This window comes from Camelus bactrianus, chromosome 19, assembly GCF_048773025.1.
Source record: "Camelus bactrianus isolate YW-2024 breed Bactrian camel chromosome 19, ASM4877302v1, whole genome shotgun sequence".
Taxonomy (NCBI): domain Eukaryota; kingdom Metazoa; phylum Chordata; class Mammalia; order Artiodactyla; family Camelidae; genus Camelus; species Camelus bactrianus.
Window position 1 is genome coordinate 458,598 of NC_133557.1, and position 27,585 is coordinate 486,182.

Sequence of the window (27,585 nt, forward strand, 5' to 3'; positions counted from 1 at the left end):
CCTTTAATATTTGAATGATCTTATGAAATAGGTCCTATAACATTCCTGTTTCAATATGAGAAAAGTGGGGCTGCAGAAGGTTGGATAACTTGTCCTAGAATGCCAGCCAGCAAGAGGTAGAATCAAAATTCATTTTTATTCCAAACATCTCATTACACCCTAGAATGTAACTTTTCTAGGAAACTGTCTTTCAGTTTTATTTTCATTTTTACATTAGCTTTGTCTAGTTAGGATGCCTGGCATAGAGAAGAAGGGAACTCCCTTCCTTTGTCTGTTATTGTTTCATTTAAGTACATTTTTAAAAATTCTTCATGGGCTCTTCTCATTGGATGGGCTCATTTTCTCAGTCTGTTAGGATTCTAATCCCAGCTTCCATCATCAAAGTCAGAACTTTCCAACACACTTCTAACCTACTCTCCAGTGTTGTGTACTTTACACTTTCAAATATAAAACAAGTTTACTTTTGGTGTCTTCATTTGAACTAATCATCCAATATTAGAGAGACATGGTCTAGTTTGGAGTCACAACACACCATGGCCCCAAACACTCTGAGTAAAAGTGGGTTTTCATTTGTTTTCCAAGAGTGAATGGAAAGGGGTTTGAGTTTTCTGCCACTTTGAATCACCATTCACTGTCACCCATCCCTGCCATTAGCACTGAGTAGTGTGGGAGTGCAAACTTGGGTTAACAAACTTTGATATTGTAGTGATTGTTTTTACCAAATCATATTCTTACCTTTATGCATTCTCACCTTTATGTAGGCACATAAGAAAGGTATAATCAAACCCAATTTTTTTAAATTTGTCTTTACACTGCTACTTCAAAGTAAAATGTCTAAGAGCACAAAAGGCTGATTTATCCATACCAGTTACCACCTTATCTATGGAACTTTGCTTAGTTGCCATAAAGCTGATTTGCTAACAGGAATCTGCTACAATCTATTTTCTTGCCATAAAAACTAGACACATGCTTTGCTCGCTTTGCTTAGTTCAAGGTCATAGATTCAGGGCTGCTTGTGCTTATGGAAAACCATAACTCATCCCTTGCCCTAACTGTCAGGACATGCTTCACTTATCAGGTGTAGGTGGATAGAGTAGGCTGCTCTTGCTCACAGAAGACTATGACTAAGCCCTTAGCTGGGAATAGCTGGGCTGCTTTGCATATTTAGACAATTTCTGATCATTGTATGGAGACTCTGTGGTGGTCTGATTTTCATTATCAATTGTTTGGAACACTGTAACCTTCCTCATGATTGTTTGAGGTTTAAAGTAACTGTACTATCAACTGTATACTTTCTGGATCCTGGACTATTGTAATCTCTATAAGTATAAATTAAGATTATAATGTTTCCATTTTTCATGAACTAAAACTGCTGATCTACATCTCTGTACATACACCATGCCCCTTACTCATTCCTATGACATATTTTACTTTGATTCTTTGTTTGACTATTCTCAATAAATACAAGAGCTTTGGAGGAGCTCAGGGAGTTGGTCTGTCACTTCCTCTCACTCTTTTGACTTGATAAAGTCTTGAGTAATTTCGTTCTTCTGTGGTCGGACTTTTGCTGGACAAAACCCACAACAAACAAAACCCACAGAGTAGTAACCTATGACATGTCTGTAGTACACAATCTTTTTGGCAACTCCTGGCACTGATTTCTGGACCCAGATTCATAAAGGGGTAAGTGGTGGGAATGCTGTGCTTCACTAGATAACTTGTATGTGTGTTTTAACTGCTTGTTATTTTGCTGGGTGAAGGGACACAAGAGTGTACTCTGAAGACTTAGTCTCTTGGGAATGTATAACTCAGTCCTACCCATTATGAGTTCTCAACAAATAGCCCCAGAACTTCTTTTCTGTACTACATTTAATACTCTGCCCATCTATTTAAGCTGTTAGAGAACCAAACAGAAAGTTCTAATAATGGAGTTATGTCAAAGGAGAGTCAGGACATGGAGAATCTGATAAACATATGTTGAAAATTACTTTCCACCATGAACTTTGTCAGACAGGCATTTGTTCATTTGTATGCGTGTACTCCACTCTGGTCTGTTCATATGAATTTATGTTTTATTTTATTTTTTAGTGGAGGTGCTAGGGATTGAACCCAAGACCTCATGCATGACAAGCATGCACTCTACCACTGAACTATACACTGTCCTTCCCCATGAGACACATTTTACATTTAGGAAGGATTTTAATTAACTTCCTTTTAGTAACAGAGTTAATTAGTCTCTAGCATGTTGAAGAATGGCTCATGTATAAAATCATTTATGCCATACTGATAAAAAGTCATGTTTTTCTCTTTATGCAGTTGTCACTGGTGCTCAACTTCAGCATTGTAATCACTGGGAAACAACCCCAAATAGGCTTACAGGAGAGGCATTAAAATTTGGGGTTAAAAGCAAGAGCTTTGGAGTAAGCCTAGGTTGGGGTTTGCCTCTTGGTTTTACTACTGTTTAACCTATATGATACTGGGAAGCTATTTAACTGCTCTCATCTTGAGTTTCCCCACACTAGAAATCAGGTTACCTTCTCGTAAGGATGGCTGAGATTTCAATGGGAGAAAACACAGAGCCTGATAATGTTGATTTTAAATGTTGGGAGATTTGGTTTTCTAAAGTTCTCCCTGAGAAATATCTTGGGGTGGAAGGAGGTGCAGAATCATCTTTAATTTATAAATGAGGCCTCAGGTGGTAAGTGACTTCCTACAGTTCACAGTGATTGAAAATGGTGGACCTTCCCACCTGGTTCCCTCCCCATAAGACTCATGAAAAGGACTTGCTGATGGTAGATGACTTCTGAGAAGCTGGACAAGTGAATTCTGAACTTGGCATCCTGCTCAATGTGCATAAGCAATACCTATGCTGAAAGAGCCTCCTGGTGTCAAAAGCACCATCTCAGTCACCTGGGGCTTATGTGTTCTCCTGAGGGCCCTTGGATACTCACGCTACTTTAGCAGGCATGTAAAGGAGCAGGGGGACCACTGGAGATTCCTCATGGCCGTAGATAATGAATCCCATTTCTTTCAGTCTCTGTCTGAAGTATCTTGTGTTTTTGGCAAGTTGTTGTACTCTCTGCAACCCTGAAAGGAGACAGGCATGAAATCCATCAATTCCCATCTGGAAGAGGGAAGCAAAGGTCAGACTATCTTGGCAAGTGTGCCTAAGTCTTTGTGTAGGCTGCTTTATTAGCTGAGAGGGGGTCATAGCAGGGTGGGGAAGTACCTCCTGGTGAGCAGGTGTGGGCACTGATGACCAGGATCTGCCCTGAGCCTGGAAGATAGGATTCAGGGGGGATGCTGCTGCTAGATACTGCTAGCAACTAAAGCCAAGCTAGGCTGCAGGGAAGTAAGGGAGCAGAAAGGGTAACAAGAAGGAAGAAGGTGAATTATCATTTATTAGATACTTGTTGTGTATGGACTCTATGCTAAGTACCATAAACACACCAGTTTAGAAGAAGAAGGAAGTGTAACAAGGAGTCACACACACACACTCAACTCCACACCAGTTGTTGGTTGAGGCTTTTTAGCCAAGCTGAGCTTGCCCATTAATTTGCCGCTCATCTAGGTCTCTAGTCAAAGAATACTTCATCCAATCTGAATTTAAAGGGGTAGCACATCCCGGGACAAAGATGGATCCAGCAGAGACGAAGACTGTTTTGTGAGGTTCTGGTGGTAGGAGAGTAATGGAGGAAAGGAAAGAGGGGAACCTCTGCTTTCCCTGGCCAGAAAAAAAGAGTTGTCCCCAAACAGATCAATAAATGTACATGTGTCCATTTCAAGGTTATTGGTGCTTCAGGTGAAAAGCTATCTTCTCTCCTAAGTGTGCGTCCCAGTGGGGAGATAACACATTATGAGATGACAAAGGGAACTAAAGAGTAGAAAGAGTTCAATAGACACCTGTCAACTCAGTTCTACCTCTAATCAGGTAAGTGAGTAGATAAAGCCAGAGAGCTGTTGCTCAATAAGGAAGATTGACTAGGATTGAGTATTTAAGTCCTGTAGAAATCAGTCCAAGGTTTCATTTGATGCAAGTTTGCTATTAAGCATGAATTTACTAATACAGCTGATCTTCATTCTAATTGGTTGGGCATCCATTCAAAGTGAGCATCTCTTACTCTACCCATTATTCAATATTTTGGACATCACTGCTGGGTGTTTGTAACTCTTTAGTCGGAAAATAGATAAAAATTTCAGTAAACATTCAATCACATTCTTCTAGTTTCTTTTTAGAAACATGGCCCCATATGCATTGACAAAGGTTTGAGCAGTGGGTAACTCCTGCTCAGCATCCTTCCTCCAGAGGATCATGATGTTCAGGTAGAGTTGGCCCCATTTTTCCTGTTTGATACAGGGGTAGGGTGTGACACAGACCTGGCCTATTGGAATACTGCATCACCCTTATAATTGGTTCAGTGATGGAACACTACCAGAGTCCTTCAGATCTACTGAGGAAGTGTAAAAACAAGGTCTCCCTCAAGTTACATATTTGCCATTATATAGAAGAAAACTGCTTGAGAGTGATGTTGACTCAGAAGAAAAACAAGACTCAAGACAACAAGAATCTAGTTGGCATCACTGGAACTCTTGGGTCTAGCAGTGTCTAAGTGATTCCATCCTTTGGACTCTCCATGTTGTGTAAACCAATACATTTCATTTTCTTACTAAAACTACTCTGAGCTGAATTTCACCTACAACCCAATGTGTCCTGCATAATATAGGTGGCAAATAATCAGATGAGGTGACCTGTAAAAGACGATAATAATATCATCAGCAATAATGACTGTAGCTCACAAACATGTAATGTCAACTTTGTTATAAGCATTTGATGTTTAATTATTTTAGACCTCACAACAACTATATTGAGGTAGATGCTATAATCTCATGCTATACATGAGGAGACAAGTAACACCCAAATTCACACAGTTGGTAGGTAACAGGGCCAGAATTTGAACCCAGGCAATTGGGTTCTAGAATCTGCCATTAACTCCTACATTATGTTGCTCTGCCCAATAGAAGCAATTGATGATGTCCACCCAGATAACTGATGGTGGCCAACTCATCTCCTCAAGCTTAATAAAACTTATTTCTAACACTTGTTAATATCATTGCTACTGTCACTCTCTAGTAAGGCAGTTGACATGTTGAGGGCTGAACAAGATTTTGGCAGCTTCATGTTGTGAGCAGCTGGGGGACAGCATCGAGGACTACAGTCTAGGGCTTGCTACAGGGGAGGACTGGTACCCCCTTCACCTTGGATGGAGGCCTGAAGGGGTTCCCTTAAGGAATAAGAATGAACCAGAAATAGACAGGCCCTCACAGGGTACTTTTTAAATCTAATCATCTGACATTTTTCCTTTGGTTCCATCACTCCCAAAATATTTCAGATATTTCCTTGAGATTTTGTGTTGCTCATCAGGCCTAAATGGACTTGACTTCTGTGACATTTTAAATTTGTTAACAGTGTATGCCAAGGAATGGAGACTTGGTTGCATGGAATACCAACCAAGGAGGGGGTTGTTGAATGCTTCAATTGTTCCTGCTTGTTTTCTGTTACTACTCTTCATCTTTTCACCCAATCCCAGTTCTCAAGGGAGAGCCTTCCCCAACTCTGCCAGTTCTCAGCAAGCAGATTGTGATGGAGAAAGAATCTGGTTTATTGTACTTTCTCAGGAAAGCAGTCCTCTCAACCATGCTGGCCACAGTCAATGTATGGAGGATAAGCTCAACCCAAGAGAATTCCATTTGAGTGCTGGCCTGGGAGCCATGTGTTGGTTTATCATAAAAAGTTTGCCAAAGAGAGTTAAACCAGTAAGATCTTGCCAGTAGAGTATGAATAGAAAATTTTAGAGAAAACCAATGATTGGAGGAAGACTAGAAATTGAGGGGCACTGAGGAAAAAAAAGATAATTATCAGATTCTATGAGACAGAGGAAACCACTGGTCAGTTCAAGCTATGGTGCCCCATGAAGAAAGGAAGTGCATACTGCAAGGTTAGTCAGGAACAACAGGAAGAGAAGAAACAGAAACAAGGAAGAGTTTATAGTCTAGTCGGGGAGACAGACATTAATCAAATAATCACATGAGTGGATGTAAGGTTGCAATTCAGATGAATGCCATAAAGGATGTTACGTGGTGTTAGGAGAGGCCATAGTAGAGTGATTGAAGTAAGTCTGAGGAAATCAGTAAATGATGAGTGAGCTGAGATCTGAAGGATGGATAAATGTTAACAAGACAAAGAACCAGAGTAGAGAACTCCTGACACAGGAAACAGATGAAATAGTCCTATGATTTGTAGCAAAAAGAGTGGCTGAGAACCAGTGAGATGTGGTTGAGTATAGGGCAAGACAAGACTGGAACGATGAAGAGACTGTCTAAAAATTTCATGAGTGCAGGAATTGAGGGATCCAACATTGAATGGTTGGTAAGAGGAGGGTGCATTTCAAGGGGAGATAGACAGGCACAATCAGGGAGGAAGTCAGGAGATGATGAAATAATGTTCATTGGAGTTATCAACATGGCAGTCATAAATAACCTTTTCTTTGGTTCCCCTGGTTTGGACTTTGGTTTTAAAGAAACAGGTAGCTGTAATTATGGTTTACTTCAATTCATATGAGCTTTCAGATTCCTGCACACCTCCTTATGAAAGATAAGTCCACTCCCCTAAAATTCCACACTTGCAACATGAATGCAAGTAAAGGATTTGGAGAAGTTAGAACTATTTGCATAAATTCTGTTGCATAGGCACAGCTCCCTTTGTGGTTAAAGAAAATAACTGTTTTATAACATGTTGAAATGTCTCCTTGGAAATTTTTGTATGTACAGAAAACAATCTATTGAAGGACAGAACCAAAAATGAGGAAGGAAAATACTTGTTATTATTAAAAAAAAAAAACTTCATCTATACACTTAGACTGTGTGTTTAGGAAGACGAGAACATAGGGGGGGGAGATTGTGGACTGGAGAAGGAAAAGAGAAGAGGGGCTAGAATAAAACTCATCTTAAAGAAGGTGATTCAAATGAATGCACAGATCTACATCCCAATGACCAAAATGTATTCCATATGGCTTGTCCCCTTGTGTGTTCAGCTCTTTTGTTGATTGTTGGTTGCACAATGAATAGATGACTTCATCAGATTAGGTATGATGATTCCTAAATGATCCCCCTCAAGCATAAGAAGGATTTCCTGGCCTGAATTGCATGAATGATTTGAACTGCTTTTCCCAGTGGCATTATCTTTGCACTTTCCCATGACTCATCCATCAGTGGATTGCCCAGCTACTTAATTGGCCCTGTCAGTCCTCTCTGCCTTGATTAATGCAAGTAACTGGATCACCAGCTGATGTCATCACTTTCCTGCTTCTAGATCCTTTGAAGAGTTGACCAAACAGATAAGAATATTGATCCCAGGGGCAGCTGACTCTTAAGAATTGAATATTTTATTATTGCTCTGTCTTTTCCATCTTTGAATCATTTAGCACAGCATGGCTGAGAAGCCATTATGACACACTGGTCACCATGTTTTCTCATACAGGGTTACTATAAATACCTTTGAGGTCCTTGGAGTTGGCCAAGGTTCAGATTCTTTCAATTACTTGATTGCTCACTCTTTCAAATTGGAAACATTCTCCTACTCTTGGACGGCCTGGGGGCAGAGAGAAATTTGTACATATAGAATGCTACTCATTTAGACAGGATGTGGGTGATTTTATTAATTATGTTGTGCTTTGAGATCCTTGTTTGAAGAGTGCTTTGTAAAAGTAGAAGGCATTTTTAGCACTTGTCCTTTTGTATAGGCACAGCTATGTCAGGGTGCCATGGAGATGGGGCATGGCGGTAACCATCCCTCTCAACACTCAAAGTTCCTAATTAAATAGTGTCTGCTCCTTCTTCCACCTTTTCCAGAGGGAAGAGAGGGAAGGCCCCGCACAGATAAATAAGTGAATGAGTTGATCTCTTGTGTAAAATTCTGGAGACTTTATACAGGTGTTTATTTTCTTTTTTATTCTGGGTTTTCCAGAAAAGGAATAGGCTTTGGAGTTAAATGGACTAGGAACCAAACTCCACCTGGATAATTTAAGGCCTTAAAAGCTCAGTCTTACCTGTAAAATAGAGATAAATTAGTTTATCTCACAGGAAGATTGGGAGAAATGAAGGGGTTAAAACAGGATAGCTTTGAATGGTGTCTGGCATGCAGTTGGTGCTTGAAAGTTTGGTTACACTTTTCCATTGGCTGTAGTTCTCAGCAGCCCCAGTGGCACCTCAGAATAGTCTGGAGAGCTTGCAACATCCTCTCCTGAGTCCACACTCCAGATCAATGAAATCAGGTCTCTGGAGATGGGACCAATCATAAGTTCTGATCGTCACATGGTACAGTCAAGGAGACGAAGGTGTCTCAGAGACAGCGGCCTTTAACCGTCCCCTCAGGCCATGTGAGGCTGTGTTAGGTACATGACATGATTGTTTCTTGGCTAAGTCATACTCCTTGGTTGGCCATGGAAAGTAAAAGATGAGCATGTGTCCTAGCCTTTGGTTTCACAAGATCACATCCCAGCCATTACTGAGTGCTAGAGGTCTCTAATAGTCCATCTGTGTGGTGATGTGCTCCTCTGAGAGTTATCAACCTGAGATCAACCCCACTGTCACTCTCGCCCTCTCTCATGAGTCAGGATAAGATCATGGGTGGTCACATCTGGGCAGATGACCTGCCTGCTGCCGTTCTACCCCTTTGGATTTCTAACTCTGCCAGTTTAAGAGATGGATTAGGTTTGTCCTTATCTCCAATGCTGTTAAAACAAAAACAGCTGGGACAGGGGAAGGAAAACAAAATGCAAAACGTCCAACTACAAAGTTCTGTTGTCCCCCAGTAAAAACAATCATTTGTGGCATTTTCAAAATATGCTTAGGACAACTCAATCTCCAGAGGGCCAGGAGGATTATGGACAGTGGACACTCCCATGATGATCTTTCCAAAGCTAAAGAAAAATTTCTTCTCTGTGAGCCATCCAAATGTAGAAAAGGAGAAAGGGATTCCCCCCATGAGCCTGAGTGAAGGAGGCGGATTTGAGCAGCTTGTGAGCCAATATCAGTGCCACTCTCTATTCCTGCAGATGCTGCAAGCTAACTCTCTAACAGACACCACAGGGGGACTTACCTAATTACTCCCCAGGCTTAAAAAGGCACTTTCAGAAACACACACTGCCACCTTCCACCAGTGCAGAATACAGACCGAGTGACTTCATCCATGCACCTAGGCAGACTTACTTGGGAATGACGGTTCCTACTTTAAAGGCAGGAAGACTTTCCATAAAACACATCTCATAATTTAAGAAGTAGATCTTTCTGAACAACCAAATTGATCCTAAAGAGTGCCTGCAGTGGTATGAGAAGGCCTCCCCTGGCCTCCTTCCCCTTCATTGCCTGATGCTCACCCTTTGCTGCTCCTTCTGGCCTGGGGCAGTTCTGGGAGAGACCTTGGAGTCAAGTTTCAATGTGGCAGCAGGAACCAGTGTCTATTGTTTAAAGCTCTGGACACCAGACAAGACATTCTGTTCCAGCACACTCAGGGGCAGAGAGAGCTCAGTAAAGATCAAAAGGCTACAGAGCGGCAAGAAGCATAAGAATCCCATTAGCAGTGACAAGCTCCCCAGTGGGATGGAGAAAGCAGTGTTTGCAGGGGTTTGCTGAGGGAAGCACACATGTTTATTGGGCACTGAAGCTTTCCCTTTTGATGTCCAAATTCCAAGGTTACAGCATATTTTATTGTCACAGACACATGTTCTGAGGACTGTCTAGGCCACTCAGTCAGGCCCCAAGGGGATGCACACAGGAGCAGGAGCCAGAGGGCCTGACATTGGGGGTGGACAGCTGCCTGTATGGCCGGACTTAACACCCCTGCCTCCACCTCCCCACCCACTGCTCAAATATACCATCAGGGGTTAATCCATAAGGGAGGTGAGAATGGACGTCTCTTGTAAACCTACTATGAGCCAGGAGAAGTGTTTGGGGGCCCCTTTCACAGATGAGGAAACAAAAGCTGGGAAATCATGACTGTCATCCAGCTGACCTGGACATTGACTGTGCCCTCAGGTCTATCAAAGACTGCTCTGCAAAAGAAGCTGGAAACTCCTTTGAGAACTGTGAGTCCCATGAGTCATAGATTCATACACTTCACATGTGAAATACACTCACTTTCTACCAGAGCCTACTGCCAAGGTGGAACAGAGGGTGAAAAACTTCTGGGGTTGTTTGGAAAGAAATAATCTAATAGGATACCAGGTAGGTGTCAGATAATATGCACGTGAGAAGAGCCAAAAGACAGATCTAGACAGATTTAGCAGGCTTGTCTCATAGCAGTACTTCTCAAATATTTACAGAAGGAGTAATAAAATTAGATGTTAATTTGCATTTACATAGAGAGGAGTACCTTAGGAAGTCACTAATTATGGAATTTTACACATCAAATGGGGTATTTTGGGAAACTGGGGTGAGAACCTTGCAAGTTGGTGATTCTTCAAAAGAGGAACACACAAGGGGCTTCTGGGAGGTTTTTTTTCCTGGAATACTCACAGGAAGGCCTCTTTGCAAAGATTCTGCTTCAGAAGGGCTGGCATGGACCTTGCAGAAAAAAAATGCTACATAAGAAAAAAATGTTGCATAACTGTTGTGTGCTCCCCACTTTAGAACCATGACTTGAAGTTATAAATTATATCATGGTTGTTAATTCCATGAAGATAATAAGGCTGATTCTAATCCAAGATGCCAGAAAGCAATTTTGTCTCTATGCTCTATCACAGATCTGTATATCAGTTTCCACCTGCACTTTTCTCTTTTCTATGGAGGTGAGAAAGTCACTCTTCTCTGAGCCTTAATTTACTGATCTGTTCAATGAGGATGATAACAGTTGCTCCTCCTATTTCCCAGGACTTGGAGGAGGATGAAAAGATGAATAAATCTACTATTTCCAAGGAGCTTACAGACCAGAAATATTATTACCCATAATAATGACGGAAAGTAGAAAATTGAATTCCCTATGGAAGAAATGCTCTGGGGCTTTGGAGCAAAGACCTAGAGGTGGTAAGTTAACCCCTTGTGCACCAGGGGAGTTGGGAGCCCACTTGCCTAGAACATTTGGTTTACAGTAGTGACAAAGATCAGTGGAACCAGACCCTGAGAGCTGCAGATGCTGACTGGAGAGTTGGTGGGGACCAGGGAGCCATGACAGTATCACCAGTAGGACATGACATGTTCTGAGGGGGGTTAGGAAGAGGAAGTTACAGTGTGTGGTGCCTGGAGTGGGACAAGGAAGAACCTGCAGGTGGTGGGACAGGTAAGGGGGCCAGAGTGGCAGCACAAATGTGTGAAGAAATGCTAGGCAGCGACTGCAGTGGGAACAAGGCAAAGCAAAGATCCCAGCTCAGTAACTGGATCCCCTAGAAAGGCTCTGAGCAACTGCATAAATGAAGGTTTTCATTAGGAAGCCCCAGTGAAGCAGCACCTACAAGTCAACCCTCTAGTTTTCAAAGTGTTTGCTGGGTGAATTGAGGAAGCCTCCATGAGGAGGTGCAGGGAAAGACTGAGGGAGAGTCTTATATGATGGGAGATCTATCCCCCTCCAACCTGTTTCTACAACAACAGCATCACGGCCAAGCCCTCAAGGAATGTGAGCCTGGTTTCCTGGGTTCAAAATCAGCTCTGCCATCTTGGGCAAGGTATTTCATTTCTACACCTCAGGTTCTTCACCATAAAATGTGAATAACAACAGTGACAATGGTCATAATAAGCATGCCCATTTCATAGTATTAAGAGGATTAAATATTAAGCACTTGGGAGAGACCCTGACCACAATGAGTCCTATATAAGTGTTGTAAAATATGAAAAAAATGAAATAAAATAAAATAAAATAAAATGGATATCCACATAAAATTTCATTTGAGAAAAAAAATCCATGGTTCATAAATTTGGAAAATCATTCATTTGAATTGGTTTTGCCCTCTGAGGCTTGGACTTTCCTTCTAAGGCTGGGTCTCTATGATCAATGGAAGTGACCTGTGGCACCTACAGCCAATCTAGCTATTCCTGTACCTTCCTCAGCTTATTTGTTTGTTTTGGTGCCCAGGACATATCATTTGATATTTTCTTATCTCCCAGAATTAAATGTTCACCAGAATAACTATCATTCTCAGTATTCCAATTGAAGTGTATGATCCCTGGAAATCTAACTACATAAATCCTCCTCTTTTACAAAGGTACAATAAATTTTAGGGATATTGACTTAAGGCCTGATCAGGTGAGGCCTGAGAAAGTACTGGCCTCTTCCTGCAGAAAGAGGTACAAATAGAAAGAGAGGATGTGACATGGGGCATCTCCGCTGCTGGGTTTGAAGTTAGAGGGACCATGTGGTAAGAATTCAAGTCTCTAGAAGCTGAGAGGGGCCCCAGGTGACAACCGATGAGGAAGCCGGGACCTCACTCCTGCAGCCCTGGGACCTGGGTCCTGCTACAACCATGTGAGCTTGGGAGAGGAGTTTGATCTCTAGAATAGAAGGCAGCTTCTGACAGTGTAATTCCACCCTTGTGAGAACCTGGGCAGAGAAGAAATAGCCCTGATTAACTCCAGACTCCAGAAGACTTAGAGATAGTAAATGGGTGTGTGTTAAACACCTAAGTTTGTGGCAGTCTGTTCTGCACAAATAGAGACCTAATACATCCTCTCTAGCCCAGAGAGCACATACTGAGCTTCTCCAGGCACAAATCCACCTGCTTAATCCTCCCCAGCTGTGGCTGGTGGGGGAGCTGGTTTCCTCTACAAACCTCTGCAGACAAGAATGCGGCTGGGGCATGGCTGCTGCTGCATTTGGGGTTTTGCTGCTTAGCTGACAATGAACCCATGGTGGGGAAACAGAGATCCAGCAACAGCAGCTCCCTTTCACCCTCAAAGATCCTACAGCTGGAATCATGTCATTTCCTCGTTCATTGTACAGAACCAGCAGGGAATTCCATGTGGATTAGGTCACAATGCCCTGACTCAGAGTCCATCTACACAGATGAAACACAAGAGAAGAGGACACTTCTGTAGGACACGCGGTGTAGAAGGATATCTTGTTTGAGGGACAGAAGGAAGGAAGTGGCCATACTATCATTTTGCCCCAGTGCCATCTAAAAGACAAACTGATTCTCTTTATAATCTTGCTGGGGAACTTTTTTAAGACCTCAAAGCAAGTGCAGAATTCACTGATCTACCATAAAATTCTACCCTTGGCTAACTCTTTAGATGAAGTAAATGAAGGGACAGAATGTTGTGGAATGTTTCTTTAAACCATTACTACACAACCAGACAGACTCCCCCTCCCAGTTGGGGTTCCAATGGTTTGTCAATCTATGTTTCTGGGATTCATTCCAGTTTGTCTCAAAATTACATAAGCAGCAATAGGGCAGAGAGGCAACGCCTGTCCTTTTGCTTGCTAACCCCCACCATAGGTACACACACGCACACACACACACACACACACACACACACACAAAGACCAGACAGAAGTCTTTACCCCCCAGCACAGGTGATTAATCATGAATGGAGAAGCCCCTCAATTGAAAGCCAGCAGAGTGTAGCACCACCATCTGTTTTGCATTAGCTGTTGTTGAAATACCAGTGGCCTGAAAGCATTTTAAAAATGCCCCTCTCCATGACTTTTGTCTGCTTCTCTGCCTCTTTCTGCATTTCCAGCTGGTAACCCAGTGGCAAATATATTTAGGGAGCAGCAGCTCCACCCTCCCTTAACGATACTGTGAGCCTTGGGTGTTGGGGGCCTCAGACAGCCCATTTCAGGTGGAATTCTCTTTGGATTCCTCCACTACACTGAGGGACTTCAGAGGGACACATCTAACAATATGTTGCTGGGTTTGGTGGGGGAGAACTTGTAGGAAGTCACTTTTGTGTCCACCAAACTCTCCACCAAGGTAGATGCAGAGAAGAACTTTTAAAAATCCTTGTCTAGCAATCATAATTTCATCTCCCTAATCACAGCCTTTTATGTGCCTCACTGTCTCTTCCCCACAGAGGTCCTGGGTGAAGAGTAACTTAGCAAGAACATCTGTGAGATAAGCTTGATGGTTCAGATGGGAAAGCATAGTTTGCAGCCCTAAACAGCTGGCTCTGAAGAGGAGCATCATCTTATGAAAGGAGTTTGCGAATAGATCTTATGTCAAATATAAACAGTAAGAAAGTGAGAAAATTCCACCCAGGAGAGTGAAATTCTGTCACCCCGTGTACCCTTCAAAGCCCTAAATTTCCCCAATTAATCACTTCCATTTTTTCAAACCTATTAAACCCAAGTGTAAAAATATATGCCCTATTCCAGGGATCAGAGCAGAGTTCCGGGTCACAGCTGGAAGAAACAGGGGCTGCTTTCTCCAAGTCCACGTCAGGTTAGAAGCAGGGTCAGTATCTTACCTGCCAATCTCATGGTAAAATTTCACAAATGATCAGGATGAATGAAATAATCCAGACAAAATAATGTAACAAGGAGGCCTGGTTTTATTTTCCAGTGCAATTGCATTATATTTTAGGTCTCACTTTTTTTTTTTCTTTTATCTTAATTTCCTCTCCAGAGGGAAAAGAGAGAAAATTAATTGAGATTCATAAATGAATGAAGTTACTTGAAAGACCTTGACATTTTATTCAATGCCTTCTCCTAATAACTGAATAAATAACAAATATTGAAGCCTTTGGGAAAAAATGTATAACATCCCAGAAATGGTACAGAATGAGTTATCTGGAATAAACTTGCCCAAGTGGACATAACATCAGAGGTACACAGCTTTTAGTGTCTCCCAAAGTAGAAGAAATGCTTAAAGTGATGTTGAGCGGAATCATTTTCATGTAAATTAAGTCTCAATATGAAGTTGCTAGCTTTATTTTTCCACCTGAGCTCTGTTTTCTCTTGTGACTTTATTACTTTGATTAGTCACATGCTGGGTGCCGACATGATGAACATCAGAGATTTAATATTTGTTTAAGCCTCCTGGCCATCCTGCTAAAGTTCATGCAAGCCTGGGTCGCCATACTCTGACAGGCTAATCAAGCTTGTCCTTCATATTGAAAGTGGAGAATTGAGGCAGTTATCTGGATAGTATTAAGTTTGATTGATAATATCTAAGATGATGGGGAAAGGATGCCAGAAATACTACTTGTCTCATCTTATTGCAGCAATAACCCCAGAATACTATACTCAGAAAGCATTAAATTAAAAAAAAAAATCTCATTGTGTTCCATTCTGTCAAATTCCTATATCTTTAGGAACCTGATAGCTAATTACCTTATTTCCAGGAAGAACATAATTCACTATTCCATCTTAATTTGACCTTATTTTTTCTCTACCTATACAATGTGCAGACACATCCTCCACCCTGCCACCCAGAAATTCCTTCTGTTTAAGGGCAAAGGAGTGGGGCAAGTGTTACTTCGAAGACAAATAGAAAATTCTATTTTAACTTCAGTTTAAGCACGGGAGCCTTTACAAGTGGTGATATAGGTGTAGTCTACTGAAATCGGATACTATACATTAGGAATTGGGACTCTATTTATTTTCACTTGTAAGTGTATTTCCATCACTGTTTTCCTCTCCAGAAAGACACTACTGGCCACTCAATTGTAAAAAAGATTAAATATGTTCATGCATATTTAGCATGAAGGGCAGTTTTGCAATTACAAAGTATCCCATCAGCCTTGCCCTGAAGTAACAGCAGGAAAAGGTGATTGAATCACAGGGATTATTTTTCCTATAACCATTTTGGTGAGATAATAAATGCATTAGGCATGGAGATATCTGTCTCTTCTGAGGTGGAGAGGTTTTCATAACCTTTGCAGTGTCTCTGATACAGGCTCAAGTTTGAGAAGCATGTTTTGACATAACATAAAGGAAAAATAAAGTGGGCACACTTGTGAAGGAGGAAATGTAAATAGAGCACAGGAAAGAATTTTGGCAAATGCAGATGAAGAAGGGGAAAGGGAATGAATAACTGACAGAGAAATAAAGAACCAGAAAAGAGGAGCATCTTCCACAACTAGGAGAAGACTGCTCTGAAGGAGAAAAGAGGAAGTGGAAAGGTCAGTCAAGTCTGTCTGGAGGAGGGCCAGCAGGTTAGGGTGGCAGTGGACGTGTGAGGGAGCAGAGGGCATGGAAACAGGCAGAGGAGGAAGGCTGATGGCTGAGTGGAGAAGATGAGGTGGAGTGGGCAGAATGGGCCACTCTTTTGAGGAGATTTGCAACAATGAAACAGGTGACTCAGTGGCTGTTAAAACAGGAGCGGGGGTATGGGGAAGCTATTTAGTATGAAGGAAATGAATGAGTTCGTGGCTGAGCAAAAGGGTGGGTGCCTTTTGAAGGTGGGAAGGGAGAGAATCAAGCACAGAGGCATGAACGGGATGAAGGTGGTTTATCTGCTGAGCTAAGAGGGAAAGAGAGGAGTCAGCGAATATCTGGTGAGAACTTGTAATTGTCAGGCTCTGTTCTCAGTGTAACGAACAAAATAGACAAAATGCTTGCTCTCCTGGAGTTTACAAACTAGTGAGGGAAACCAGAAACTAAGCAGATGCATATATTATCTGTCAGCTGCTCATAAATGGAAGACTGAAGCAAGGGAAAGAGTATTAGCGGGACAAGGAGGTGTGTACCATTAAGGATACAGCTGCCCTTCTCCTAAGGCTGATTTTGAGCAAAGAGGGGAGGACATTGAGGGAGTGGGCCACATGGGTGTTGGACAGACATGCTTTTCCAGAGAGACCAGCAAGTGCAAAGGCCCTCTGTGGGAGCTGTTTCCCGAGTTTTAGGAAAAGTCAGGATGCCAGCTGCTGGAAGTGGACCAAGCAAATGCAGGAGTGGTGGGAAACATGGAAACCATGTCCTGAGAAGCCTTGTAGGGCTCAGTCTGGACTTTACACTGAGTAAGATGGGGAACAATGGAAAGTTCTGAGTGAAGAGGTTATATGGTCAGAGTTACATTTTTTAAAATATAACTTTGGCTTCTGTGTATAGAACAAGTCAAGGGCAGGAGTGAGGAGACTGTTCAGGGGCTGCTTTAGGAATCCAGGGGAGAGCAGATGGAGGCCATGGTGGTGAGGGGGAGAGGTGACCAGATTCCAGGAATATGTCAAAGGAAGTGTTGTAGGATTTGCTGGTGGAGTAAGTGTAAGACCTGAGAGACAGGAGGATTCCAGTTTGCATAAAAACTATTGGAAAAATTCAAGAAGGAAGGGGGAACGCAGATGAGTTAAAGGTAACAAAAATTATTAACTTTTATCAAGTACTTACCGTGTATCAAGCATCATGCTAAGTTCACCGTCTATATTACATCCCTGAATCCTCCACACAACCCCAATTTAAAAGCATCGAACTGAGGCTAGAGAGGGTAGGCAACTTGCCATTCATGGAGCCACTGGGACTGGGCCCAGTATGGTGTGGCTTCAAAGCACGCACTTTAAAACCTCCTCATGATCCAAATTCTATTTTCTCTGAAAAGTGAAAGTTTACCCTGAATTGGGAAAAGGGAAAAGGGAAAGTAGGGACAGAGAGCTAAAACTGAGGATTCAAAAAGAACGTTGATTGATTAATTGAAAACCGTGCATCAAAGATTTAAACAGATAGAAGACAAATGTTGATAGTGCTTTCTTTTTTAAAAAAAATTGTTTTATTCAGTTATAGTCGGTTTACAATGTTGTATCAATTTCCAGTGTAGAGCAAAATTTTTCAGTTATACATGAACATACATACATTCATTGTGGTATTCGTTTTCACTGTGAGCTACCACAAGATCTTGTATATATTTCCCTGTGCTATACAGTAAAATCTTGTTTATCTATTATATATATACTTGCCAGTATCTACAAAATGTGAATGCCCAGTCTGTCCCTTCCAACCCCCCTCCTCACTGGCAAACACAAATTTGTATTCTGTGCCTATGAATCTGTTTCTGTTTTGTATTTGTATTAATTTGTATTTTCTTTTTTTTTTTTTGATTCCACATGTGAGCGATCTCATATGGTATTTGTATTTCTCTTTCTGGCTTAGTTCACTTAGAAGGACATTCTCCAGGAACATCCATGTTGCTGCAAATGGCGTTATGTTGTCGGTTTTTATGGCTGAATAGTATGCCACTGTATAAATATACCACTTCTTCTTTATCCAGTCATCCATCGAGGTACATTTAGTGTTTCCATGTCTTGGCTATTGTAAATAGTGCTGCTATGAACATTGGGGTGCAGGTGTTTTCTGAAGTAGGGTTCCTACTGGATATATGCCCAGGAGTGGGACTACTGGATCATATGGTAAGTCTATTCTTAGTCTTTTGAGTAATCTCCATACTGTTTTCCATAGTGGCTGCACCAAACTGCATTCCCACCAGCAATGTAGGATGGTCCACTTTTATCTATAGCCTCTCCTGTGTTAGTCATTTGTGGACTTTCGAATGATGGCCATTCTAACTGGTGTGATGTGATACCTCATTGTAGGTTTGATTTGCATTTCTCTGGTAATTAGTGATACTGAGCATTTTTCATATACCTATTGATCATTCGTATGTCTCCATTGGAGAATTACTTGCTTAGGTCTTCTGCCCACTTTTAGATTGGGTTGTTTGTTTCTTATTAAGTCATATGAGCTGCTTATATTTTCTGAAGATCAAGCATTTGTCAGTTTCATCTCTTGCAAAAATTTTCTCTAGGTTGTCAATTTATTTTGCTTATAGTTTTCTTTGCTGTGCAAAAGCTTGTAAATGTAATTAGGTCCCATTTGTTTATTCTTGCTTTTATTTATATTGCTTATGTAGACTGCCCTAGGAGAACATTTTTGAGATGTATGTGAAATAATATTTTGACCATATTTTCTTCTAGGAGGTTTATTGTATCTTGTCTTATGTTTAAGTATTTGATCCATTTTGAATTTATTTTTGTGTATTGTGTAAGGGGGTGTTCTAGTTTCATTGATTTATGTGCTACTGCCCAGTTTTCCAAACACCATTTGCTGACGAGACTGTCTTTATTCCATTGTATGTTCTTATCTTCTTTGTTGAAGATTAGTTGAACAAAAGTTTATGGGTTCATTTCTGGGCTCTCTATTCTGTTCCATTTGTCCATATGTCTGTTTTTGTACCAATACCATCATGTTTTGATTACAGTAGCTCTATAATATTGTCTGAAGTCTGGGAGAATTATTCCTCCAGCCTCATTCTTTTCCGTCAGTAAAGCTTTGGCAATTATAGGTCTTTTATGGTTCCATATAGATTTTATTATGATTTGTTCTAGTTCTGTGAAATATATGCTAGGTAACTTGTTAGGGATTGCATTAAATTAAATGTGTATATTGCCTTGGGCAGTATGACCATTTTAACAATATTGATTCTTCCAATCTTGGAGAATGGGATACCTTTCCATTTTTTAAAGTCTTCTTTAATTTCCTTCATCAATGTTTTATAATTCTCTGTGTAGAAGCCTTTCACCTCCTTGGTTAGATTTAGTCTTAGGTATTTTATTACTTTGGGTGCTATTTTAAAGGGGATTGTATCTTTACTTTCTTGTCCTGTTTATTCATCATTAATGTAAAGAAATGCAACTGATTTTTGTACGTTAATCTTGTAATCTCTGCCTTCCTGAAATTTTTATTAATTCCAGTAGTTTTTGTGTGGACCTTTTAGGGTTTTCTATATATAGTTCATGTCATCTGTATATAGTGACAATTTTACCTCTTCTTTTCCAATTTGGATCCCTTTTATTTCTCTCCCTTGCCTGATTGCTGTGGCTAGGACTTCCAAGACTATGTTGAATAGGAGTGGTGAGAGTGGACAGCCTTGTCCTGTCCCAGATTTTAGTGGGAAGGTTGTCAGTTTTTCACCGTTGAGTGCTATGGTGGCTGTAGGTTTGTCATATATAGCTTTTATTATATTGAGATATGTTCCCTCTGTACCCACTTTGGTGAGAGTTTTTATCATAAATGGGTGTTGAATTTTATCAAATGCTTTTCCTGCATTTATTGAGATGATCAGGTGTTTTTTGTTCTTTTTCTTCTTGATGTGATTTATTACATTGATTGATTTGCATATGTTGAACCATCCTTGTGTTTCTGTGATGAACCCAACTTGATCATGGTATATAATCATTTTTTTGTGTGTGTGCTCTTGGATTCTATTTGCTATTATTTTGGTAAGGATTTATGCATCTATGTTCATCAGTGATATTGGTCTGTAATTCTCTTTTTTGGTAGTGTCTTTGCCTGGTTTTGGTATCAGGCTGATGGCGACTTTATAGAATGAGTTTGGGAGTATTCCCTCTTTTTCAGTCTTCTGGAGGAGTTTGAGGAGGACTGGTATGAGTTCTTCTTTGTATGTTTGGTAGAATTCCCTGGTGAAGCCATCCAGTCCTGGACTTTTTATTTGTTGGAAGGTTTTTTAATGCTATTTCGATTTCATTTCTAGTTATTGGTTTGTTCAAGTGGTCAGTTTCTTATTGATTCAGTCTTGGTGGACTGTATGTCTCCAGAAACTTGTGCATCCCCTCTAGGTTACCCATTTTGTTTCCATATAGTTGTTCTTAATATTATCATATGATATTCTGTGTTTCTGTGTTTTGGGTTGTAATTTCTCCATTTTCCTTTCTTATTTTGCTCATTTGTGCTGTCTCTTTTCTCTTCTTTGTGAGATTGGCCAGAGGTTTGTCGATTTTATTTACTCTTTAAAAAAAAAAAAAAGCTCTTGTTCTGATTGATTTTTTATATTGTTTTCTTAATCTCTATTTTATTTATTTCCTCCCTGATCTTTATTATTTCCTTCCTTCTGCTGACTTTTGGGTTTTTTGCCCTTCTCTTTCTAATTCTTTGAGCTGATAGGTTAGATTGTTTATTTCAGATTGTTCTTCTTTTTTGAGGAAGGCCTGTATCACTATAAACTTCCCTCTTAGCACTGTCTTTGCTGTGTCCCATAGATTTTGGTGTGGTTGTGTTTTCATTTTTCGCAAAGTATTTTTTAACTTCAACTTTGATTTCATTTTTGATCCATTTTTTTTTAGTAGCATGTTGTTTAATTTTCATGCTTTCATTTTTTTTCTCTTTTATTTTTCTGTAATTGATTTCTAGTTTCATGGTATTTTGGTCAGAAAATACACTTGAGAGAATTTCTATCTTCTTAGATTTGTTGCGGCTTCTTTTGTGCCCAAGTACATGATCAACCATATAAAATGTTCCATGTGCACATGAAAGGAATGTATATTTTATTTTGGGGGTGTGTAATGTTCTGAAAATATCAACCAAGTCTAGTTTTTCTATTGTATCATTTAATTTCTCTGTTGCATTATTTATTTTCTGTCTGGAATATCTATCCAGTGATGTTAATGTGGTGTTATGTCTCTGACAATGATTGTATTCCCATCAATTTCCCCTTTTATCTCTGTTAGTAATTGCTTTATATACTTGAGTGACTGTGCTTTCTCTAGGGGAGAGTTTAGCATGGTTTGGGGCTCTCTCTCCTGTGATTACATGTGCCATGTCTAGATGAAGAAAATGACTAAGCTGCCATCTCTTTGGGCCTTTTCAGAAGTGGTGTCCATCCCTGAGGGGTCCCTGTGAGCAAGGGATTCCTGCAGCTGCCACAACTGGTGTGAGCCTGACTCCCAGCTACACATCCTATGAGATAAACAACACTCCATCTTGTTTAGTATAAGTGCTGACCTGAAATTCAGTGGACCTTCATGATAGAAGTTGAGTCATGACATATTTATTAAGCCAAGTGATGGATTTGTCACTCAGAGTAACCCCAAATTAACTCAAGGCACAGTTCTTGTCATTGAGGAGCTTATAATGTTGGTTTAGCTAGTTGACCACACAACATCCATTTGTTTGGAGTGGCCAAGTCTCCACTTTGGGCTCAGTGTGATGCGTGGAATGATGGCCAGCAGACTTCTCAGGGCCTCTGTAAGGCACAGGCAGGTCACTTCCCCTCAGCTCATGTGCATTAACACTGCCAGCAGCCTGGCAGCAGAGTGAGGGTGGCTGTTTGTGCATAAACACTGTCATTTCACTGGGACTGCTATTTCATCTTTGAATTTTGACTTCAAAGGAACATTGCCCTTATTCCTGTCATTTGCATTTCTTTGAAGCATACAGCTTTGCCTTGCAGATGAAAGAGAAGACATTCATCAAGGAAAAGATTCAGCCAACAGCTCTCTAAACTCAATCCCAAAGAAAGCCTTGAAATGCTTCAATTACAGCTGCGGGGGAGAGGGTGGAAGATGAATACTGGGGGCGAGGCTCTGTTTCAGGTGCTGTTAAGGCAGCTCTGGCTTGATATAGTGTGCCCCTTTGAGCTCCAGGAAACTTGGCCTGGGAGTTGGCCTATCTCTGTAGAAAGGGGTGAGTTAATGCAAAGTTTCACTAGTCCTGTTTATCTTATTTAAAGCAGGCATTATTATCAATGAAGCCAACGTGGTCACTCACTGTGTGCCTTTGAATTCTTCAAAAGCCAAATCAGACTGAACATCTGAAACTTGGCTGATGATTTTTTCAGTTTCTTTCTTACAACTTTCTTTTGTTAATTCCTTTGAAATGAAACAGGCAAAAGTTTCTTCCTGATTCTCCTATCTTGACTCTAAGAGCACAAGTCTGTGTGCACATAACCATCTCTGTTGTTTATTTCTTTCTTTTCTCTCTTAAGATACAAGAATAATGAAGGGAAAAACTTAAAATGGGAAATTAAAAATAACAGCAAAGCAATTCTTTAATTATAAGAATAAGAGAGATACTCAAGGGAAGTATCTCCCACCAGAGAGGAAGTAAAATTGATGATGGCTATCAGTGGACCTATGATCACATCTTTAAATGTACTCTTTCTGTAGATCTTTTTTGATCAGAGAAACAGAGTGAATTTTGTCTGTTAGGAAGTGATAAAGCAGAGCAGAGGTGGAAAGGAAATGCTTGTCTAATTGGGTACATTATAATCAACTGATTCTGATAACATATATACCATAAACCCTAAGAAATTAGTGATCCATAAGTGATCCGTGAAACATAGGCTAATTTTCAGAGTTACTTTTTTCTAGTTATTCATATTTAAAATAATACCAATGGATAATTCTGATCAGTATAAAACAATTCAACTAACTTGCATTTTAGCTAAATTTTCAAACCATTGTTTTCCACTAAGAAATGCATGAGATCAAGATCATTAAGATGACATTGTGAGAAGCCACTGGTTCCAGACCAGTTTTATCATACAAGCTGACAGCTCCTGTGGGAATGGAGACAGCTTTATTTCTAGCTGCAGTTTTAAAATATTGAAAGATATCTGCTTATTCTTATCTATACATATCCTTTACTTTACCACCACCACTCCCTGAAATTTGGGTGGGCCCTGTGACTGGTTTTAGCCAATGGACTGTAAGCAAGGTGGTAAGTGTCACTTCCAGGCCAATGCTCTTTCTCTCTATAATGGGGACTTGGGGGTCATGTGGTGAGATGGCCAAGCTTCAAGCTAACAACAGCCTGAGTCACTTCCCATAGAGAGGAAGTGTGCAGAGTTATCCACTTAGTATTAGATCTGGTGCAAGCAAGAAGTAAACCCTGGTTCAGTTAAGCCACTGAGATTGTCAAGGCTTATTTGTTACACTGGCCTAATTTCACTCCTCCTCACTAATCCAGGACCTTGAAGGAAATCTAGTCTTACCTCATTTCCATCATAAGAATCCTTCAAAATCATCCCTGAGACATGATCAAAATACTTCTGGAACACCTTGGGAGTAATACCAAGTCATGTAGGAAGCCATTATATACTGTTTACTATAAATAAAATTGTTTTCAGTCAAATTTTTATGTATTTTATATGTCTTAATGTACAGAATCCTCACAAGAACCTTAAATCATTGACATACTCTTCCTCATTTTATGGCTGGAGAAACTGAAAAACAGATAAGGAAACTTGTTCAGTATTGAACAGATAAGTCATTTGCCTATGGCACACTGAGTCAAGTAGTCTCCTAGGAGTCAAGCCCAGGCAGCTGCTTTCAGTTTATGCCCATAACCACTGCATTATGCTATTTCCCTAGATTGGATTCTCATTTCCTTTTCTCACATACTATTCAATAGAACACAGAATCACAAACCCCAAAAGAGAAGGCTGAAAAGGAACTTAGAGGTCAATCAGTCATTGCATTTTACACGGAGGAACAAAATATCCTGCAAGCCATTTTCATGTATTAGTGAAAAACAAAGATTTTTTTTTCCTTTCTTTTCAACCCAGTGACCCACAGAGCACTGAGACCCAGTAGAAGGACTTCAGGGATGTCAGGTTGGAGGCAGGAAGAGACATGACTTCAACCAAACCAGCCCTGTTCTAATCTGTTTCATATAGTAGGCTTCTGGGTAAAATTTGAATGTGAGTAAAGTATTCTGCTGCTTTAATGAATTTGGAAAATGGTGGATCTCTCCATACTTCTACTGAAATAGAAGACTTGGACAGTTGTGCTAAACAAGGCAGAGCTTCATGTCATTTGGGAGTTGGAGCGGTATGGATTTTACAGCCCATTGGGCAGGCCCGGGGCCAGGAGGACTTGCTGCTTCCATAAATGCACTCACTAGATTGCCTATTCCTCATTGTCCCCCATGGTGATATGCAATAGAAGCTTCATAAATTATATCTCAAGGAAAGAAGGAGAGTTCCAAGATCCTTTGATGAAATGATTTCTCAGAAAGAAGATAAAGCCCCTTTGAGTTGAACAAAGTAGCCACCTAAGCTGTGGGGACCCAATATCAAATAAATGGCTGGAAAGTTATTATTGTGAGTTTTCTGTCCATGCGTCCTTCAATGAGCAGTGAGGGGGTTTCTTCTCCCAAATCTCTGGTTGGTAATAAATGAATAAGTGAATAAATAGATGGATGGTGGGTAGATGAAAAATAATGAATATTGAATTGACTAATTTGTTCTCGGGGAAACACAAGCGACAGCCTCAACCAAGCACAGGCAAACACACACCAAGATTTGCTTCATTTTAACACAACTAATTAAACAAAATTATCCACATTTGCTGATCACGTTAAGAGGTGAATTAGAAAGCTTTCCCTGCTTTAAAAATCATCCCCCCACTTTTTTGTGCTGACAGCAGTTCTAGTACATTTTTGCTCCCTGTACTATTATATACCATGTACTGTTGATGCACACATGGCATAGCTTACAAATTGGTTATGTCAAGACAAAAGTGTATATTTGAGAAAGGCAGAGTTTGATGGGGCAGAAGAGAGACAGAGCAAGGCCTAGGGAAAGAGTTCAGGGGAGGTGTGCTCACTGCAGACCTTCTTACCTTGTGTGGTCCCATCCAGTCCCATGATGAACTTCATTGACCTGATGATCTGCTCTGCTATTGGGGGGCTCATGGATGTAGCATATGCAGCACTGTGTGAGTGAACCCGTAAATAATCCACAAGGTCCTTTAATAAAGGAGGGAAATCCAAAAAGAAGGCAAATGAATCTCCATGTTGGTGGTGAGAATCACATCTAGTCCTGTCTCCATCCATCATAGCACAAGGCATTTGAGTCTTGAATGTGGTCTGCTTTTCAGTGGGCATCACCAAACTGTTTATATTTCTATCCCTTCTTCTTAGTCTTGCCCTTAAAAACCTAAAAGGTCGACAAGAATGGGATGCTGCAAATTTGGAGTTGAGGTCTTTAAGGCAAACCCAGATGTGTAAAGGGAAAATGGTTTCCTTAACATGTGTTTGTGTAGCTTGCCTGTAAGAACACTGGGTTAGTACTCAGGAGTGTCCAGATATACGGGATGTAATTTTTGCCCTGAGCGTGTTACAGTCGATTGTGCCTATGGAGGGGTAATGGCAGGAAAAATAGCAAAACATGTAAACTTATATATGCAGCGGGGCTAAGAGACTGCAGAGAATAGAGATGGGGTATGGCCAGTGGGAGTAGATAAGGGAGGCTCCAGTGAGAACCTGGAGTGAAGTCTTGAGGAACGAAGGTGGTTAAAGATAAAAAGAAAACTTCCAGGGGAGGGGAGTGGCAGAAGGAAGAGGTGAGAAATTAAACCAGAGTGGAGGTGAGGACCAGATGAACTCTGGTTGTGCCCGGGCAGGAGGGAACTACTAGAATATTCTTGCAACACCATTTGGAGTGCTGACCCCCTGCAGGATTCTGCTCTGTGCTGTGGTGGGCATGATTCTCCACCCACAGGCTTGGGCCCTGAGGCCAAACATAAGGTCCCAGGTAAGCCTGCTGAGAGCCCAAAGAAGCTCCAATAACTTAATTCTACACAGTGGGGTTGGGGGAGGTGTCTCAGACCTGGCATCTGGAGGCCATCAGCCCTGGCTGGACAGACCTTCTATCATCCCACCTGTATTGGCTGACAGCCTGGGACCATTGGGGTGTCCTACAGGAAATCTAGTGGCCCATGACAGCTCTGAGTTAGAAGTGGGGTCTGCAAGGATTTAGCCACCTTCTCTTCCAGGAAAACGAGGCAGCTGAAATTCTCACTTAATCCCATTTCTCTGATCATCCCCTCGAAGATGAACTAGGGGGAGATTCATCTCTCCAATCCTCTTTCACCAGCCATGTCCACTCGCATTTCTGCACCTGGGACTGTGCTGGCCTTTCACCTTTCTCTCTGGGGGTGCACGTGTCATGGTTGTTACCCAAGCACCTTTTTTTATTTGTAATTTTTTTAATTGAAGTACAGTCAGTTAAAATTGCTATGTTTATTTCTGGTGCACAGCATAGTTATTCAGTTATGTATTCATTTTCATATTCTTTTTCATTATAGGCTATTACTACAAGGTATTGCATATAGTTCCCTGTGCTATATGGTAGGACCGTGCTGTTGATCAATTTTATATATAATATTTAGTATCTGCAAATCCCAAACTCCCAATCTGTCCCTCCACCCACTCCTTCCCCACCCTGGTTACCCAAACATTTTAAATGTTCATAGTTCATCTTCATATGAACTAGTAACTAAAGATATTAGCTCATTAGGTAGAGAGTAACTAAGATAAAAGGAATTTTGCTAAACATTCATAGTAACTTGAGTGGCCTGTCTCACAGGTAGTTGCTGACATGATTATCATGCCTGGCCCCAGGGGGATCTGGTAGCTTCAGTCTGGCTGCCACCACCTCCACCCCGCCACTTCCTACAGGTCCATCATCCTAAACCCCCTCCTCCACACTCTTTCTTCCCCGACTTCCTTTCTCCTTCATTTCACACTCTTCATGTCTTGTTTTTTTTTTTCTTTCCCCATCCCATCTACTCTGATTCCTTCTCCACTTCCTTTCACTTTAAATTCTCCATTTAAATCTTTTTCCCCTCTTTTATAAATATTTCCTCCCTCCCTCCCTCCCTTTTTTCCCTCCCTTTCTTCTCTCCCTTTCTCCCCACCTCTTTCTTTCTTCCATCTTTCCTTCCAAAAGTTGGTACAAGGACTTGCTCTGGGTTTTCTTCTGGATGCAGGGGTCCAAGAAGAGGAGGGTAGAAAATCTAGTCCCTGGCAGCCCTTCTCATTTACATTAAATCAAAATTAAATTTCTGTCCATTTTCTTGTTTAGTGAATCT

General features: G+C 40.9%; 1 protein-coding gene across 3 annotated transcripts in view; it reads right to left on the bottom strand.

Annotated features, from left to right (window-relative positions):
* LOC105069289 (serine palmitoyltransferase 3) overlaps positions 1-27,585 on the bottom strand; it is a 150,842-nt gene that overhangs the window by 36,402 nt on the left and 86,855 nt on the right. For 2 of the 3 annotated variants that reach the window (XR_012500521.1, XM_074346916.1), the window contains exons 9-10: positions 25,333-25,459; positions 2,952-3,087 (exon numbers count right to left, since the gene is read on the bottom strand). Coding sequence is in view for 2 of the 3 variants with exons in the window: in XM_074346916.1 (XP_074203017.1) it covers positions 2,952-3,087; positions 25,333-25,459 (263 nt within the window). In the remaining variant the exon portion in view is untranslated. Of the gene's footprint in view, positions 1-2,951; positions 3,088-17,654; positions 20,720-25,332; positions 25,460-27,585 lie in introns of those variants that run through there. The other variant, XM_074346917.1, reaches the window with a different exon arrangement.